The 17264-nt window shown below is 42.9% G+C and overlaps 2 protein-coding genes across 10 annotated transcripts in view; both read right to left on the bottom strand.

Annotated features, from left to right (window-relative positions):
- SNRNP48 (small nuclear ribonucleoprotein U11/U12 subunit 48) overlaps positions 1 to 9213 on the bottom strand; it is a 578580-nt gene extending 569367 nt beyond the window's left edge. For 2 of the 3 annotated variants that reach the window (XR_009521003.1, XM_060023681.1), the window contains exons 1-4: positions 8583 to 9213; positions 5781 to 5894; positions 5473 to 5533; positions 4036 to 4110 (exon numbers count right to left, since the gene is read on the bottom strand). Coding sequence is in view for 2 of the 3 variants with exons in the window: in XM_060023681.1 (XP_059879664.1) it covers positions 4036 to 4110; positions 5473 to 5533; positions 5781 to 5894; positions 8583 to 8738 (406 nt within the window). In the remaining variant the exon portion in view is untranslated. Of the gene's footprint in view, positions 1 to 4035; positions 4111 to 5472; positions 5534 to 5780; positions 5895 to 7399; positions 8323 to 8582 lie in introns of those variants that run through there. The other variant, XM_060023682.1, reaches the window with a different exon arrangement.
- A 3194-nt stretch (positions 9214 to 12407) lies between these two features.
- DSP (desmoplakin) overlaps positions 12408 to 17264 on the bottom strand; it is a 98118-nt gene continuing 93261 nt past the window's right edge. For all 7 annotated transcript variants that reach the window (XM_060023679.1, XM_060023676.2, XM_060023675.1 and 4 more), the window contains exon 24: positions 12408 to 16327. In XM_060023679.1, the coding sequence (XP_059879662.1) occupies positions 13103 to 16327 (3225 nt within the window). In that variant the 3' untranslated portion in view covers positions 12408 to 13102. The remainder of the gene's footprint in view (positions 16328 to 17264) is intronic.

The following is a 17264-nucleotide window of genomic DNA, read 5'->3' as shown; positions in this document are numbered from 1 at the left end:
CAAGAAAGACCAGAGAAAGACAGACTGAGACTAACCCTGATTTAATTTTCGGAAGCAGCAGCATATTGACTTCACCAAATTAAGTGAAAAACCTTAACAATACCCCCCCCACCAAAGTCATAGAACTTTCTAAAATCTGCTCATTAATGAAAAAAAGTAAATACAATACCTTGATATGATGTATTAAACATTGAAGAAAATTTGTTTTGAGATTCAAATTTTCTCAAAGAAACAAAAAAATTACTGTAACTGTAAATAAAGCAATTTAAAATGATTCTTTCTAGACTTCATTATTCACAAATACAAACAAAGAACATGAGCTACTAAAGGAATCCTTTTAATGTTTGCTAGTTACCCTAAAGTAATAACTCAGGTTCACAGAACAATGTAAAATCAGTAGCTCTTCTCAACTACTTATATTTGATAAAGTTTAATCTCACTGACTTCCTAGGTAAAGAGGCAAAACAAAAATTCAAATGAGAGCACCCTATGAACTAAGCATTACCACACAAGAAAAGAGATGACTTTACATTTGTCTACAAATTAAGAGGAGAGCTACACTGAATCTGAGTCCGTGGTGTAACAGCTACAGATAAGCATCTGTACTAGCAGAAGGCTTCTGAATTAGTGCGGAAGGAGGGTTCCCTCCTTTTCAATCAATCTTACTCTAATTCTGGTAGACGCTAGGGAAAGCCAGATGTTAAAACATTTAATTTTATAATATAAAAATGAGATGCCTTTGATAAACCGAATTTATCTGAATATAGGTTATATATTCTAGGAGAAAAATACAAAAGATTAGAAAACACTGATGTATTATAAACAAGCTCCACATAAACCTCTCTCTGCTCTTTTTAAACAAAGAAGTATAATTTCCTCCTTAAAATATTTTGGAGTTTTCTTTATTCATCTTAAATTCCTGTATGGTCAAGACTGATAGTTAAATTCTTTGAAATTCAACTAAAATTCCAAATCAAGACTATAATATTGTGACAGTGATTAAGATAAAGTTTAGAAATTTGAGTGATACTTTTAAAAGGATATCATTTGCAAAAAGGATACTGCATATCTTTAAATAAGGAGTACATTCAGGTTCCTAATTCCTCTTTATACTCACCCCAATTACTGAAAAAGAAAAAGTACAGGAAAAGTTAAACAAGCTGCATTCAAATCATTCAGAACATAGATATTTCCGACACACAAAAAAATAAACACACTTAAATAAGCTTACATTTCCACAAAATGTAAAAGTTCAAACGCAAGTTTCTATACAATTCAGAGGTATATCTGAATGAGCTGTAATCATACTAATTCTGTGACCCTCTATCTACCTTTTTTTATAGTAGTTTTTAAAAACTGTGGTAAAATATACACATGAAATTTACCATTTTAACCATTTTCAGGTGTACAGTTCAGTGGCATTTAGTACATTCATACTGATGTGCAACCATCATGTCTATCCATCTCCAGAACCTTTTCATCATCCCAAACTGAAACTCTAATCTACTTTTTCAATAACTTGAACTCTCATTCTTCTGTGTTAGTCCTTTCTGCCAACACAGGGCATCTCAAACGTGTGAGATACAATATTAAATATTAATATTAAATAATAATATATTTAACAATATTAAACATTAACTCGTGTTAAAGGTACAAACTCAGAATTTTGCGAAGAATTCACACAGAGTCAATTTCCTAACGCTGGAGATGAAGAAATGAGGTCCTTGGAAGTAAAATGATTTGCCAACATCTCACAAGTGGTAGGAACAGATCAGGTCTAGAACCATAATCTCCTGTCTCTTTGGGGTTCTTTATCATAGTACACTGATGTTCAAATCACGGCCACCACCCAAACAGATGCCATGAAACTGAAGTACAGAAACTTGAATTTTTAATATTGAAGGAAAAAGATAAACCACCAACTATATAAAATGACTGTTTATGACTGAAATTAGTATCTTGGTGATAAAATTAACCAAAGTAACTATATCCGAAAATAAATAAGTAGATCTAATGGCTGTTCAAGCTTTGACAAAGATTAACGAATTGAGAACTCTATACCTTGAGTTTAGACCTGATGTGACTGATGAAATGAAAACATAAAATCTGACAATTTAGTATATAACAAACAAAACATTAATGAAATGGAAAATGTAAAACTATTAATGTTAGTGATTCTTCCTTCAAAGTAAACATCAATAAGAAAGTATTAAAGAGATTTTTGTCCTGGGGTAAAAAATTTTAGATGTGTAAGACATAAGTGCGCCACAAAAATTAATCTCTATTGAGAAATTGCAGAACTCTACATAGATGGAAAAAAGTTTTAAAAAGAGGGTTACAGATCATATAACATGTTATTCTTAACAATGAAGTCTTAATCTAAGATAATACAAAAATTCAAAATCAAATAGAAGTTCCTTTTAACTATCTATTGAAAGAACTATTCATTCAAAGTAATTATTTGCTTTTGTAAAGAATTAAACTCAATGTGCAAATCTGCAAAATTCAGAACTTGGCTCTCAATCCAGCTTTCCTATATTATAGCAAAGGGGTGTTAATTCACTTCTGTGTGCCTCTATTTCTTCATCTAATATGAAAGAGCAAATACTTGTTCAACCTATCACAAGTTTGTTGTCAAAGGGAAATGAAATGAATAAGAGAGCTTTGAAAAATAAAAAAACTCTCTTCTAAAATATAAAACACTGAGAACCTTTAGAACAAGCACCCCAGAACTTTATCATCTCTATCAGACAGGATTTGTTTCCTGATCTGTAAAAAGCAGAAGCTGGATTAGATTATCTCCAAATTCTCTTTCAACTCTAAAATAAATTCAGTAAATCTATCTAACTAGCTAAGGTCAAAAAAAGTCCTTTAACTAATAACCCCTCCAAAAAAAAAAAAAAAAAAAACCAAAATCCTTTACTTTTTTAATTGGTTCACTAACTGAACAGGGGTCAAAAAAGGCTTGACTGACTATAGCTCAGTAATCTCTTCAAATAAGATGAGAGTCAAATGTCTCCCTCAAAGAATAAAACCTGCAATTTAGCACAAAAAATACTAAATGGGATCTTCAAAACAGGAAATACAAGCAATATGCTTCTTGCTGTTCCGAGGAACCAATCTAATGCAGACTAAGAAGACTTCTTCCTTCTGCAGCCACAGGGCAACTGAGGGAGAAATGAAGCCCAGATACTGGCTTAGAACGATGGGATTAAGACCCTGAACATCAACACAGGAGAAAAGAAATCCTAACTATGGGCTAGTGAGTATCATTCAGCTAAAAAGAAGAGTGAGGGAGAAAAAGGTAAGATGTCCAGAGAAAGCTACCTTCAGGAGGCTTAAGGAAGTCAACTGAGAATTCTTATCAGAGCCAGTCAGCTTTGGCTGGATGGTCTACCTAGAGTCAGAAATCTGTTAACTGCATTTACTTGTTTTCTTCTATGATTTTGAAGGATTAAGGTTTCTTTCAATTTCCTAGAAGCTCAAACTTAAAAATTCTAACCTAGTCTCTGCTGAAGTTAAGTCCCAGGCAGAAACTCTTAAGCCAGCCTGGGCATGCAGGGATCCACAAACCCTCTGAAATTGTATATAAAACCGCTGTTTGTGCTTCACCGAGGAGTAGCTGTGGGGACAGATTAGCCCGAGCCTTTCCTCTTACGTCGCATTTCGACATTCCTACATTTAACACTGGGTTAATTCTCAAGAGAGAGGGGAAATGTCAGGGTGAGACAGTCTACTCAGTGGGATTTATTTACTAAATAATCATAATTAAAAAAAATTTATCTACGAGGCAATCTCACCTATTAGGTAATTCCAAAGCATGAATCCCTAGCTAAAACAGTGTTCTGGTGAGATTGGTGTATCTCAGTGGAATATATCTAACAAATGAAGCTGACACCAAGCACTGAGTCTAATGTCAAATATAAAACTTAGCCTTTCTCATAACTGTTCTCGTAAGATTTCTCTTGAAAATTAGAAACATGTGCTATGGAAGAAAAAGTTTTATTAATTAGTTCAAACTTTGATGCCACTTACTTTGATTATAATAATCACCATCGTTTCCAACTGCATCTCTAGCTTGTTTAATTATCTGGAATTGTGAGTCCTTATCTGTCAAAAAAATCCGTAAATGCAATATGAATTGTCAGTGTCCACAATGAAATTAACTGGGTTCCAATCCAAGCTCCCTGGGCACATTGAGAAACCTTCCAGAATCTTAACACCCACAGTGCTGCCAAGGTACTCTGAACGCAGAATTCTTTCAGATCTACCTAGAATCCAGTAAGTAACCAGACTTCAAGCAGTTCAGAAAACACTATAATCAAGCATGCAGCAGTAGCTGCTACAAATTTTATCAACCAATATAATATCTAACATTTCTTGAATTCCAGCTAAGTGTCAGGCAGTATTCTAACCATATTACATATATCATTACATCATTTAATCCTCACAAGGGTGCTATTATCATCATCCGCATTTTATAAAGAAATTTAGGCAACTAACAGGTTAATTACCGTACTGAAAGTCACACAACTATTAGTGACAAAATTACTTGACTCAGGGCATTCTGATTCCAAAGTCCAAGATTTTAACCTCTATGTATGCTGTGAACACTTGGAACACATTTCCATCCTCAGTTCTATCGTCAAATTATGTGTGTGGCCAGATTTTTGTTATAATCAAGAAGGAAGGCATCTGTCCTATTGTACAAAGCTTTGGAAGATTTTCATTGCCTATTATAAGCCTGGTCTCTAAATTTCAGATTGAGCAAACTAGTGTCACTATAGGAAATATCCTTCTTGGGACTTTCCTGGCAGTCCAGTGGTTAAGACTTCGCCTTCCAATACAGGGGGTGCGGGTTCGATTCCTGGTTGGGGAGCTTAAGATCCCATATGCCTCGCAGCCAAAAAACCAAAAGAACATAAAACAGAAGCAATATTGTAACAAATTCAATAAAGACTTTAAAAAACGTTCCACATCAAAAAAAAAAATCTTAAAAAAAAAAAAGAAAACCCTTCTTAACCAACCATAAGTATACTTATAAAGTCCATTCTTTTGATAATTCAAAAATGAAACATTAGGACTTCCCTGGTGGCACAGCGTTTAAGAATCCGCATGCCAATGCAGGGCACACGGGTTCGGTCCCTAGACTGGGAAGATCCCACATGACAAGAAGCAACTAAGCCCGTGCGCCACAACTACAGAGCGCTCTAGAGCCCACGAGCCGCAACTACTGAAGCCCAGGCACATAGAGCCCGTGCTCCACAACTAGATAAGCCACTGCGACGAGAAGGCCGTGCACCGCAATGAAGAGCAGCCCCCGCTCGCCACAACTAGAGAAGGCCCGCGCAAAGCAACGAAGACCCAATGCAGCCAAAAATAAATAAAAATAAATAAATTTAAAAAAAGAAATATCAATACCTATACAGGTACAGCTACACTAAGATATTTTAAAATTATATTAATACTTACTCAAGGTAACTGAAGGTATCTTCGCATTCTCATAGAAAAAGTCAGAATTATACATTTTACCCTAAACAATAAAAAAAACAAAATCTTAGTGTTTTTCAGTATCATGACTATTTTAAGATTTGAGATAAACCAACAATAGATTAATATCATTTAAACATTTCTTGCAATAATTTGAAAAATGAGGCAAGTACCATTGCACCCCTCAAATGACTATTATTTTGTCAGAAAACATCACACTGTACCTTCCAAATACTGTGAATTTATTAAGGTATGAATTACACAACATACACATAATAGATATATGGTACCTCTTCTTCTTTGGTATAGCCCAGTTTCCTCAATCTACAAGATACCATGTGCTTTGCTAGAGACGACTTAGGCATGCGATGATTGGAATCATAAGGGCATATGGCAACTTCATCCTATAAAGATCAAACAGAAGCAAAGAAAAAAGGTACATAATTTTTAAGGAAATAATTATACCATTAAATGTTTTTATATCCTCTTCCGTAGGCCTCTCCCAACGCCCCTGTGTGAGTGTATGTACACAGAAGGGAAAAAAAAAAACCCTCCCTCATTCTCTCTCCCCCTTACAGTCTCTGCCCCTCTTCAACCCATCAAAGCCCAACTCTTGAAAGATGTGTTTACACTCACTGCCTGGACAACCTCACCTACCAATCAGCTAGTCTTTTTTCCTCCTAACGAACTCTGAAATCCTTCCACATAATCCATGCCCACTGCCATGTCCCCATGCAGGAGATCATCACCTCCCAGGATCCTGGGTTACAAGGGCCACTGCCTAACTGCTCTCTCCACTTCCGGTCTGGCTGTTCTCCATTCTCCACACTGCAGCTAGCTTGAATCCCAGGTCTGCCACTTACTGACTATATGAACTTAGTCAAGGTACTGAACCTTACTTTGCCTCAGTTTCCTCATCTATAAAAGGGGTGTAACAGCAGGACCTCTTTCACAGAGCTATGAGTTTATACACATAAAGCAATTTGGACTGGACCTGGTAAATAGTAAGTATTCAATAAATATAAGCAATTATTATTTTATTAAAAGGCAAGTATAATCATGATATGCCTTGGCTTAAAATACTTCCATGCGGGGCTTCCGCGGAGCAACTAAGCCCGTGCACCACAACTACTGAGCCTGCGCTCTAAAGCCCACGTGCAGCAACTACTGAGCCCACGAGCCACAACTACTGAAGCCCACGCGCCTAGAGCCTGTGCTCCGCATCAAGAGAAGCCACCGCAATGAGAAGCCCGCGCACAGCAGAGAAGAGTAGCCCCTGCACGCCGCAACTAGAGAAAGCCCATGTGGAGCAACAGAGACCCGACGCAATCAAAAATAAATAAATTAAAGAAAAAAACAAAAACTTCCATGCCTCCCCCACTGTTCTCATTAAGAAAAAAAAAAAAAATCCAGATTCTTTAACACGGCTGACACAAGGATCTTTAAGGTCTGGCCCCTACTGACCATCATTCCCCTCCTTCCCCATAGCCTATGCTCTTAGCTATCCTTAACTACCGGAGGTTTCCTGATCTGCTCACCACACCCTTGTCTCTGGATTTCTACACATGCTGTTGATGCTTTCTCTGTGCTTCACTAGCTAATTCAGCTCACTTTCATTTATCAGCTTAGAATTCACTTTACCCAGGAAGTCCTGGCCATCCCCTCACAGCCTACAATAACCGGCACTACAGCAATTCCAACCCAGCCTTCACAGACTTTATCACATTACAATGTAGCGGCTGATCTCTCTGTATTCCCCCTCATCACCACCACCAGCCGCTGAGCTCTGTGAGGATGGGAACTGTGACGCTGTTCACTCAGCTTCAGTATGAAAACACTCCAGCAGAAAAGTGAAGATTCACTGCCTATCTGGACTGCACCTGGTCTAGGAAGTATGAATGTCACTTACCAGGATGTTTAAGCCAGTTCCTCTCCTGAATATCAGACACTGGTTTTGCAAAGGTCAGATACACACCCACAGCCGATTGCCCGAATTTTGGAACTTCAGAGAGGAGTTTTAGAGCGGCAGCATATCAAGTAGGCACAGGGACTCTCAGAGCAGAATGCCTGGGGGTTCAAATCCTGCCACCTCTCAGCAATGTGTCCTGGGACAAAGTATCACCTCTTCTGGTTTGTTTCCTCATCTGTAAAAAGTAGCTAACGGTACCTACCTCATAGGGTAACTATGAATATTAAAGGAGGTAATTATAGTAAGTGACATATACAAAGCTCTATTTAACTGTTAATAAAAGAAATCTAAATTTACTAAATCGCTGGGTAAACAGTGGTGTGGAAAGGCTTGGCAGGCCCCACTCAATGGAATTCGCAGCTTCAAATATACCTCTAAACAAATAATAAAAGTGTTGCTGCTGTTTTCTCCTCTGGCCGGGCAGCACGCCGGATCTTAGTTCCCAGGCCTGGGGTTGAATTGAACCCGGGCCCCCTGCAGCGGAAGCGCGGAATCCTAACCACTGGACCGCCAGGGAATTCCCAAAAGTGTTTTTTCAAAATGGTAAACCCAGAAAGAATAGTCGACCGCATGAATAATGATGCCACACTGGAGCACTTCCCTTCCTCCCATCCCATTAAAAAGAAAAAAAAAAATCAGGATTGTTCACCCCAATACTCCTGCCTACATCTCTTCCTAACGTCCAGGAGAGCTGCTAATACCGACTCTAGGTTGACATCCTTTAATAATCGTGGAATCGGTGCACAGTCTGGAGGCTGAGAAAGATGACCTGCACTCCCAAGCCCTCCCGACACCGAGTCTGGTGGAAGTACGGAATCCACGCGACAGATGACAGGGCAAGCCGCCGCCGCCTCCGCGAGCAGCACCCCGAACCCGCCCGCTTATCTCCCAGTCACACCCCAGCCCGGCTATCCGCTCCGCTCTGCACCCGCCGCGATCCCTCGGCTCCTTAGGGCGAGGTTCCGCAGGGGTGCGCAGCCCGGGGGTGGGTGCGAGCATCCCGGGGGCGTCGGGCGCTGCAGGCCGGATCCCGCGCCGCCCACAGCCCTGCAGACGCGGGGCCGCGGCCGCCGCCCGGGGCTCCGCAGGCTGAGGGCCCCCGGGAGGACCCCGCGCCCCTCACCTCGGCCGCCTCCTCCTCCCCGGGGTCCAGCCGGTCCAGGCTCCAGCCCAGCGACGCCGTCACCTCCTCCAGCGTCCGGCAGCAGCTCTCCACGAACTCGCTCAGCTCCTCCCGCAGCCGCCGCCGCTCCTCCACCGGTGGAGGCTCGCCATCCATGGCCGCGGCACGACCACTTACCCGCCTGCCGGCCCGGAAGGAGCGGCCCAACTGCCGGCGGCGCGCGCGGGCCTCTGGGAGCTGTGGGCGGGGCCACGTAGCCACGTGACTGGATCCGCCAACAGGGAAGGGCCCCGGGAAGGGCGGAAGCTGTTCTGAGAAGTCTCTTCCGTCTCTTCCCGACGTCGCTACCTTCGTAAGGCTCGTGGATGCCTTTGCACTTGGCCTTCCCTGAACGGCGTTCCCCGCCCCAATTTAAAAAAAAAAAAAACACTTATATCTACAGAAAAGTTTAAAGAGTAGTACAATGAGCATTCGCATAGCCGTCCTCCAGTTCATTAACTGCTTAACATTTGGCCTCTCTCCCACCGTCTCCATACACACAGCCCCGCACACTGATTTTTGACGAATTATTTGAAAGTTGCGGATACTTCACCCCCACAGACGTCTGTATGCATCTCCCAAGAATAAGGACATAGCCCGACATAAGCATCATATATGATCAAACCTAGAAAATTAATGATTTCATAGTATCATCTAACATAATTCGTATTCAAATTTCCCGAGCTGCCCCCGAAATTCCTTTGATAGCCGTTTTTATTATTTTTTTCAACCCATGAGCTATAATCGGCTCTTTTACTGCAGAACAGTCTCCTCCACTCTCCTCTGTAACTTGTCACTGAATTTTGTCCCGACTCCCCGCCAGTTGTCTGGTAGAATGTTCCTCCTTCTGGACTTGTTAGATCTTCCCCTTACGACTAGATTCAGTGTTAAGCATTTTTTGCAAGACGTGTGTACCTCTTTATCACACCTCATAGAGGACACATATCTTAGATTCTCCTGCTGTCAGTAATGCTAAATTTGATCACTCGGTAAAGACAGTGACTGCATGGCTCCATTGTAACTGTACATTTTCCTCTTGGTATTTGGTAAGTAATCTGAGGGATGCTACTTTGAGGCCATGTGAACGTCCCGTTCCCAGCAAACTCACACAATCCTTCACTGAATCTGTGATTACATTACTGATTGCATACCCGATGATTCTGTAACTCTGTCATGCTCCCACGTTTATTAGCTGCCATTCTTACCACGCCTTCATTTTTTCTATTGTTTGTTTCACTATGGAATCACGGTTTGGTTTTTTGAAAATCATTATTAAAGGTTTTAAAATTCGTTATTACCTACTCCATTACCATCATAATTCTTGTTTTATAAGCAGAAAATGTGTTTGCAGAAATTATAAAATGAATACAAAATACTGATATTTTTGAGAAAATTGAATTGGATCAAATCAGTAATAAAAATTTTTCCATGGTTCCATGGACTTCTTCTGAATAGTAAGATCACTGGTATTTGACATAGCCTGAATGATGCTGTCAACACAAAGTGAACAATGCAAGAGGCATTTACTAAAGACTGAGTATTTGTTATATGGATTCAGCCCATTAATAATCAATGTCCATTTCCATCCTGTATCTTGGACTTAATTTTTTTTTAACCATCATAATTCTTGTTGATGCTCAAATGGTCCCAAGTTTGACCAGTGGAAACCACTATAACCACCTGTGTCTCTTTGACACATCCCTGTTAGTCCTCAAGTACTTCCCTGCTTTGATTAACCCAAGTTTACTCTGTACATTTCCTACCCAAGACCTGGAACCAGCCCTTTTGGTTTCCCCAAATGGTTTTAACTACCAGAATCTAATCCCTCTTATGCTTTTTTTTTTTTCAAGCCTGATGCCAAATCTTTGCTTTCCTTTGCACTTGCTTCCATCAGGCAGTATACCGTGGAGTATACTTTTGTGAACAACTATTCTCAAAGGCAAATAGCACAGTTCTCACACACACACACAAATAAAGGTGGTAATATGGAAACAAGCCAGTAGCTACAAGTGGATGTGTGGCGAGAAGCAGTCTATTCATACCCTGCCCACTGCATCCTTACTTTTTGTTTGCCATTACATAGTTTGCCAAGCCTCCTGGAAAATGTGAGTCTATTTTTGGGTGTGAAGTGATGACTGTTGTTGAAAATTTACATATACAGTTCCCTTTTCTGTGGATGTACAGTATACGTGAACCAGATCAAAACTCAGCCCAGGTCAAGTATGCCCTCTCTCGAGGATCCAGCTCTCTCATTTCACAGCTTAATGACAACTCCGGCAGCAGCTTGGAGGGGGTGTACCATATCAACCTGAAGAACTCCTTTCCATTGATTCATGTTAATCTGTCCAATCACCATTTTCCTAAAGAGGTCTCCTGACCCCCGTTCTAGGTTAGGCCTCCATTCTGGGCTGAATTCTGTCCCCTCCAAAATTCAAAGTTCAAACCCCCAATGTGACTGTATTTGAAGAGGTAATTAAGGTTAAATGAGGTCATAAGGGTGGGGCCCTCATGTGACAGAACTAGTGTCCTTCTAAGTTGAGGAAGAGATGCCAGAGCTCCTTCACTTCCTGTTAGCCCGGAAGAGAGCTCTCACCAGAAACCAACCCTGGTGGCATCTACCTTGACCTTGGACTTCTGACCTCCAGAGCTATAAGAAAATCAATGTTTGTTTAAACCACCGGGTCTGTGCTATCTCGTCACAGCAGCCCGAGCTAATGCAGCCCCCCCAGCTCTGGCCTAAGGATTCTCCTTCATTTCCTTCAACATAGCATTTCCCAGGCACTTTCCTTCCTTTTAAACTACAAGGGCTATTTTTGTACCAGGTACTTCTCCCATTAGATCCACAGCTTCTGGACCATGTGTGGCACACAGAACTCAATATTCAGTGAATGAAATTAATAACAAATCCTCCAAATTGGGAGGGGGCCAAGAGGAAGAAAAAGAGAGGCGAGGTAAGGAAGAAACGAGTGTTTTCACCCTAAGTACCAAAAGCCCCCCCCCACCAATAAGTTAAGGATTATCTAGAGTATGATCGTTTTTGTTCTACACAATTAGCATTTCATTTGTCTTCCTAGTTTCTACTGTACCATCAAATGTGTCTGATTGTATTAATATATGCTTCTGATATATGAAAGTTGTCCCACTCATTGTTTTACATGTGTCTTCTGTACCCATCCAGACTGTACGTGCCTTGAAGTCAGGGTCTTATAAACTCTACTGAATCCTCATTGTACCCAGCCCAATACTAGACATACCAGGCATTGAGTAAAGTATTATTAATTTAATAGCAAATGTCCGAATTTCAAAAGTTTTCTTTGATCCAAAGAATAGGCTTATATTTCATTGTCCTTCAACAGAGAACCAAGAACTCTTCAGGAATCAGTTTCATAGATTCAAGGTCAATTCCCTTCTCTTTGGGGACTAAAATGCAACCATGTAGTTTAAGGCTACCCAAAATGGAATCTTAGCCACTTCATGTTTTTTAAAGGGTATGACAGTGACTTCTCCCCATGTTATTCACTGTCCAGAATAAGCCAGAAGTTGGTATTGACCTCTTGCCTGGCCTCCTTACACAGGCTTCTTTCAAGGACTCTACCTGGTACATAAATGTTGAAAAAACTACCTTCAGAAGACCAGCTTCTAACAAGAACTCAGAACTAGAACAGTTTTTTAATGGTCTTCCTTAATAGATGTTTAGTAAACAGTTTCAGACACATTTTACAATAAAAAGCTTCTGCTAAATGCCCTTGTGTGTAGGAACATATTATTAAATCAAAACGCAAAAACTTCAAACGTCTAAAACTTTATTGCCAGAATAGCAAACTTCATAAAGACACCTTTGAAAGTACATAGAAAATGACAAGCAAAATGAACAGAAAACTTTGACTAAAGGACAGCAAAGATTGCTACTATCATGCACATACAGTCAAATTAATACCAAACCAAACAGGTACATTTAAGAGTATATGGGTCATGCAATCCGAGGAGACGCATTCCAAAATGCTGGGGTTTGAGGGGGATTCTTTTTGTGTGGGGGAGCGGGGGGATAGGGTAATTTTCTCCTCATACAGAAAATGGAAATATTTAGATGAGACGCAGACTGATGACTACAAGGTCAATTTCATTTTTATCTCCAAGAACAGAAATCTGGGTTATAGGCCATAAGAAGTTCAAGAAGCATCACTCAAAAATCTAAAGACAGAAGAGAAGAAACAGACTCTAGATTCAATTTGTGTTTTCCTTACAACTGATTACTACTTCCTATACGCTGCATCCAGTGTATGACATTGGTTCAGGTAAGCTAAGAAGATAAAAAGCCAGAACAGCCTTTACCATTTGATTCCCCCCATGGCTACGTTTTCTTAAGCCTAGAAAGTTCTATCACTATCCTACAAGCACAAGGTTTTCTTTCTCTATTATTTAGTAAAGTGAAAATTCATATAAATGAAAGCCAAGGTCTAGCAACCATTTCCAACTGACTACTAGTGCCCAATAGAGCTGGTGCTAATGGAGTAGGAGTAGGTGTGGGAAGAATTCCCCGTCGCATCGAAGCTTCCTCTCCGGGACCCACTGCGGGAACCGGACCGGGAGCCAGAGCGGGAGCCGGAGCGGGAGCCTGGGGCAGAAGACATGTTATAAGGGCTGGGCAGGCCCTTGGAGGAGACCGAGGCGGCCTCCAGAAGGTGCAGGCCGGTGATGTCTTCCACCATGGAGCGATTCATGGCATCCTTATAGGATATCTTCAACTTGGTTTTGGGGCAGGTCAGGATCTTGCCGTAGTTGCTGGGGTCTTGCAGCCTCTGAGCTGCCCGGCCGTCGATGTACCCCTTTCTGATGGCTTCTTCCATGCTCATCCTCCCTTGCACCTCGGGGTCAACCAGGCCCCCCGTGAGGTACTGGAACTCCAGGAAGCGCTGGCCGGCCTCATAGGGGAGCCACTTTTCTTTCACTGCCTCTGCTGCCGACATCTTCTTCTTTCCCTTCACTCCTTCAAAGCCGAGGAAGGCTTTCTGAGCAGGCTTCAGCCTGGTGGCCATATCCTGGTCGAGCAGGCCCTGGGAGACGGCGTCCTGGAGGGGCAGCTTCTGCCCCGTGGTGGGGTGGATGATGCCGCCCGTGCAGGCCTGGGCCTCCAGAAGCCTCTGCCCAGTGATGCTGTCAACGATACCCCGCTCTATCCCTTCCGTGATGGAGATCTTCTCCAGGTTTTCCGTGTCGAAGATGGCTGCAATGGGGCTCGATTCTTCCAGGGTTTCGGACAGAGACCTGCTCTTTATGGTTAAATTCCTGACGCTGGAGACGGTGGAAATCTTGCTTAAGGACTCATGTCGCGAGCTGCTGAAGACATCATCGCTGACGCCACTCCCGGTGCCACCGCTGTTGCCGACACCATTCTTCAAGGAGATCATATCAGCAAACTGAGTGAGGCTGAGGCTGCCGGACTTGTACTGGTCAAAGAACTTCCTGTCAACGAGGCCCCTGTCAATCGCATCTTGAACATCATACTGACTGCCCGTCTTCCTGTCTACCAGGAGCACCCGGGTGGAGCCGTCTGATCCAGTCATGGTTATTTCTTCCCACTCGCACTCCTGCTCACACAGTTCTTTGAAGGTTTCGTAATCTATGAGGCCCTTCTTGTAGGCCTCCTGGACAGACATCTCCTTGTTGGTTTCCGGGTCAACTATGACCACTCTGCGCTTCCTGAGGGTATTCTTTTGGGATGTCTGCACCTGTTTCTTCTTTTCTTTCAGGGGCAGAAGACACAGCCCCGTTTCCTCATCCTTAATGCACCTTTCTTTCAGCTGCAGATACGTAAGGTTTTCTTCAGTGTTTGGGTCAAAGAATCCTTTTGTATCGTCACTTGGATCCGAGAGAATCTCACTGAGCTCCTGATTGAAGTAGCCCCTCTTGTACGCTATGTCAACGGGCAGGCGGTGGCTCTCCTTCGGGTCGATGATCCCACCGGTTGCAATCTGTGCTTCCAACAAGCGAATGCCATGGCCCTTTTCGATGAGTTCCTTGTTCATGGCTTGGAACAAGGAGATGGTGTTTCCTGTTTCAGGGTCATTGTAGCCAGTGACAGCTCGTTCCGCAGACAGGAGCTTCTCCTTGAACTCGATGCCCACCAGACCTCTTTTGTAGGCTTCCTCCACCGGTAACCTCAAGTTGCTAACAGGATCCACGATGAAGCCAGTAGCTGCTTGCGCTTCCAGGAGCTCCAGGGCAGTACCAGGTCGGACCAAGCCAATTTTCATGGCCTCGTAAATGCCAAGCTTCTGTTTTGTGGTCTCACTGTAGATGCCTGCGATGCAGCTTGAACCCTGAAGGAAATCCTTAATTCTCTCACCAACCTCATCATAAGAAATCTGACCTGATTCCAGTTCATTGACAGTGGATGGTCTCAATATACCGGAATCAACCAGCTCGGAGATGGGCACGGGTTGTCTGATTCCCTGGAAGGACATACTTCTCTTCTGTACTGACAGCAGCAGCAGACCGGTGTGCGGTTCGATTCTGCACCTTTCCCTCAGCTGCATGTAACTGACCTTCTTTTTGGTGACCGGATCCATGAAGTTCTTCTGACTATCTCGGGGATCGTTCAGGGACCGATACAGATCTCTGTCAATCAGCCCACGAGCCAAGGCTGTATCTTTCGGCAAAAAGACGCTGTTCACAGGGTCCACCACACCCCCTGAAGCAATCTGGGCTTCCAGCAGACGCATTCCGATTTCCCGATCGATCAAATTTTTCTTGATGGCTTCGGACACAGATACCGTCTTGCCTGAAAATGGGTCATCAAACCCAGTGACGGCTTTCTCTGCTGTGTATATCTGCTGGCGGTCATCGAAGTCGATGAGGTCCCGAGCTATGGCGCTGTCAACAGTCAGCTTCTCGTTCCTGTGGGGATCAATTATACCACCAGTGGCTGCCTGGGCCTCCAGAAGCATGACTGTGGATTCTGGGGTGATCAATTTCTTTCTCTTGGCCTCTACCAAAGAGTATTTCTCCTTAGGGGAAGTGGAAACTCCAGCGATAGCGCCTGCTCCCCGAAGGAAAGGCTGGATCTCAGACGCAACTTCTTCCGCTGACTTTTTCCCCTGCAGCAGTTTGTCCAGGGTTGTTTTGTCGATCAGCTGGCACTCGTACAGCTGCAGCGCCGTCACCTTCTTCCTCAGTCCGTCAAACACCAGCTTCGAGGAGTCAACGGACCACTCGTACTCAGTCTGGGTCTCGCGGTGGGACCCATACGGGCGCTGCCTGAGTTTGTCGATTTCCCTCTGAAGCCGGGAGCGCTCTGTCTCCAGCTGGGACTGGGTCTCCCTGCTGGAATCCTCCAGCTTCCGCTGGCACCTGTCCTCGATCCTCTTGATCTCCGCCTGGAGTCTTTCAATCTCACTCCTAAGGCTGTTCTTCTCTCTCTCGCTCTTTTCTCTTTCGGACTCTATCTTCCTAACAGTCTCCTCTTTGCGGGAACACTGCGTTTTCCACTGGTTCAGGTCGTTCTGGATCTGCTGTTTCTCACGCTCCAGGTGCTGTTTCACCCTGCTCTCTGCCTCGAGGGCCACTTTGGCCTGATTCAGCTCATCCTCCAGCCTCTGCAGCCTGGCCTTTTCTTGCTCCAGAACTTTGATTTTCACCAGGAGGCTCTCTCTCTCCTGCACCACCTGAGAGCGCTGATTATTGGATTCCTGAATCCTATTAGATGCCTAGAATGCAAAAAAAAAGAAAGAAATGGGAAAAAATAATGATGTGATCATATCACAGGGCCATTATCATTTAACTTCTTTTCCTATATTTTTAAAAAAAGTATATTTACTTATCGGCCCTTTTCTTTTCCTTGAGCACACTGTTAATTTTGTTATCTTACAAGTTCCTGAAAAAAATTCTGTAGATACATGTTGCCACTTTGATAAATGGCTTCTGTACTTTCTATATTTTTCCACAGAAGGAAAAAGGAGCAGCTGTAGACCTGGCTTACTCTTAATAGTAACTATGGTTTGAACAGATATGGGGAGTTTTATTCCAGGTTATCCCACCTGCTGTACCTACACTTCACCTGTTACAGCTATACTCACATGTTTAATAAAGCAATACAAATCTACAGACGTACGCACACCCCTCACCCAGCCCCACACAAATATTGTCTACAGAAGTCAAACGTATTAGAAGTTCAAGAGGTTGAGTGTTTTAATTAGGGGTTAAAAGAAGAAAAGTCAAACAGAAAGAAACATATTAGGGCCATGATGGAAAGAGCAGAGAATAACGCATGCAGAAAAATCACAGAAGCAAGCAAGAAAGCGATTTTCAAACTGCACAGAAAACCCATTTAATGTGGCTTTTATTTAGGAAAACTTCAATTACAAATGTTACGTCACAGCTCACAAAGAGCCACCTTCTAGAAGACAGAGTGGAACACTGAGAGGAAGTGAGCTCAGATGTCACACCCCAGCCAAAGTTGGAAGAGCAGAGCCAAGTGCGGGTTACACAGGGACGGGCACTCGCTGTGGGAGTAGAAGAGAAGGGCAAATGGCACTGAAATGACCCTGAAGTAGCGTCTGGATTAGGACAGACAGCAGCACAGCCTCAAAAAGAAAAGCGAGACGTATGCAAGCATCCAGCCCAGCAGCAAGAGCACAGCCCAGC

The sequence above is a fragment of the Delphinus delphis genome, chromosome 10 (genome assembly GCF_949987515.2).
Source record: "Delphinus delphis chromosome 10, mDelDel1.2, whole genome shotgun sequence".
NCBI classification, from domain to species: Eukaryota; Metazoa; Chordata; class Mammalia; order Artiodactyla; family Delphinidae; genus Delphinus; species Delphinus delphis.
Note: the sequence above shows the minus strand (reverse complement) of the source record. Positions and strands in the feature narration are given on the sequence as shown.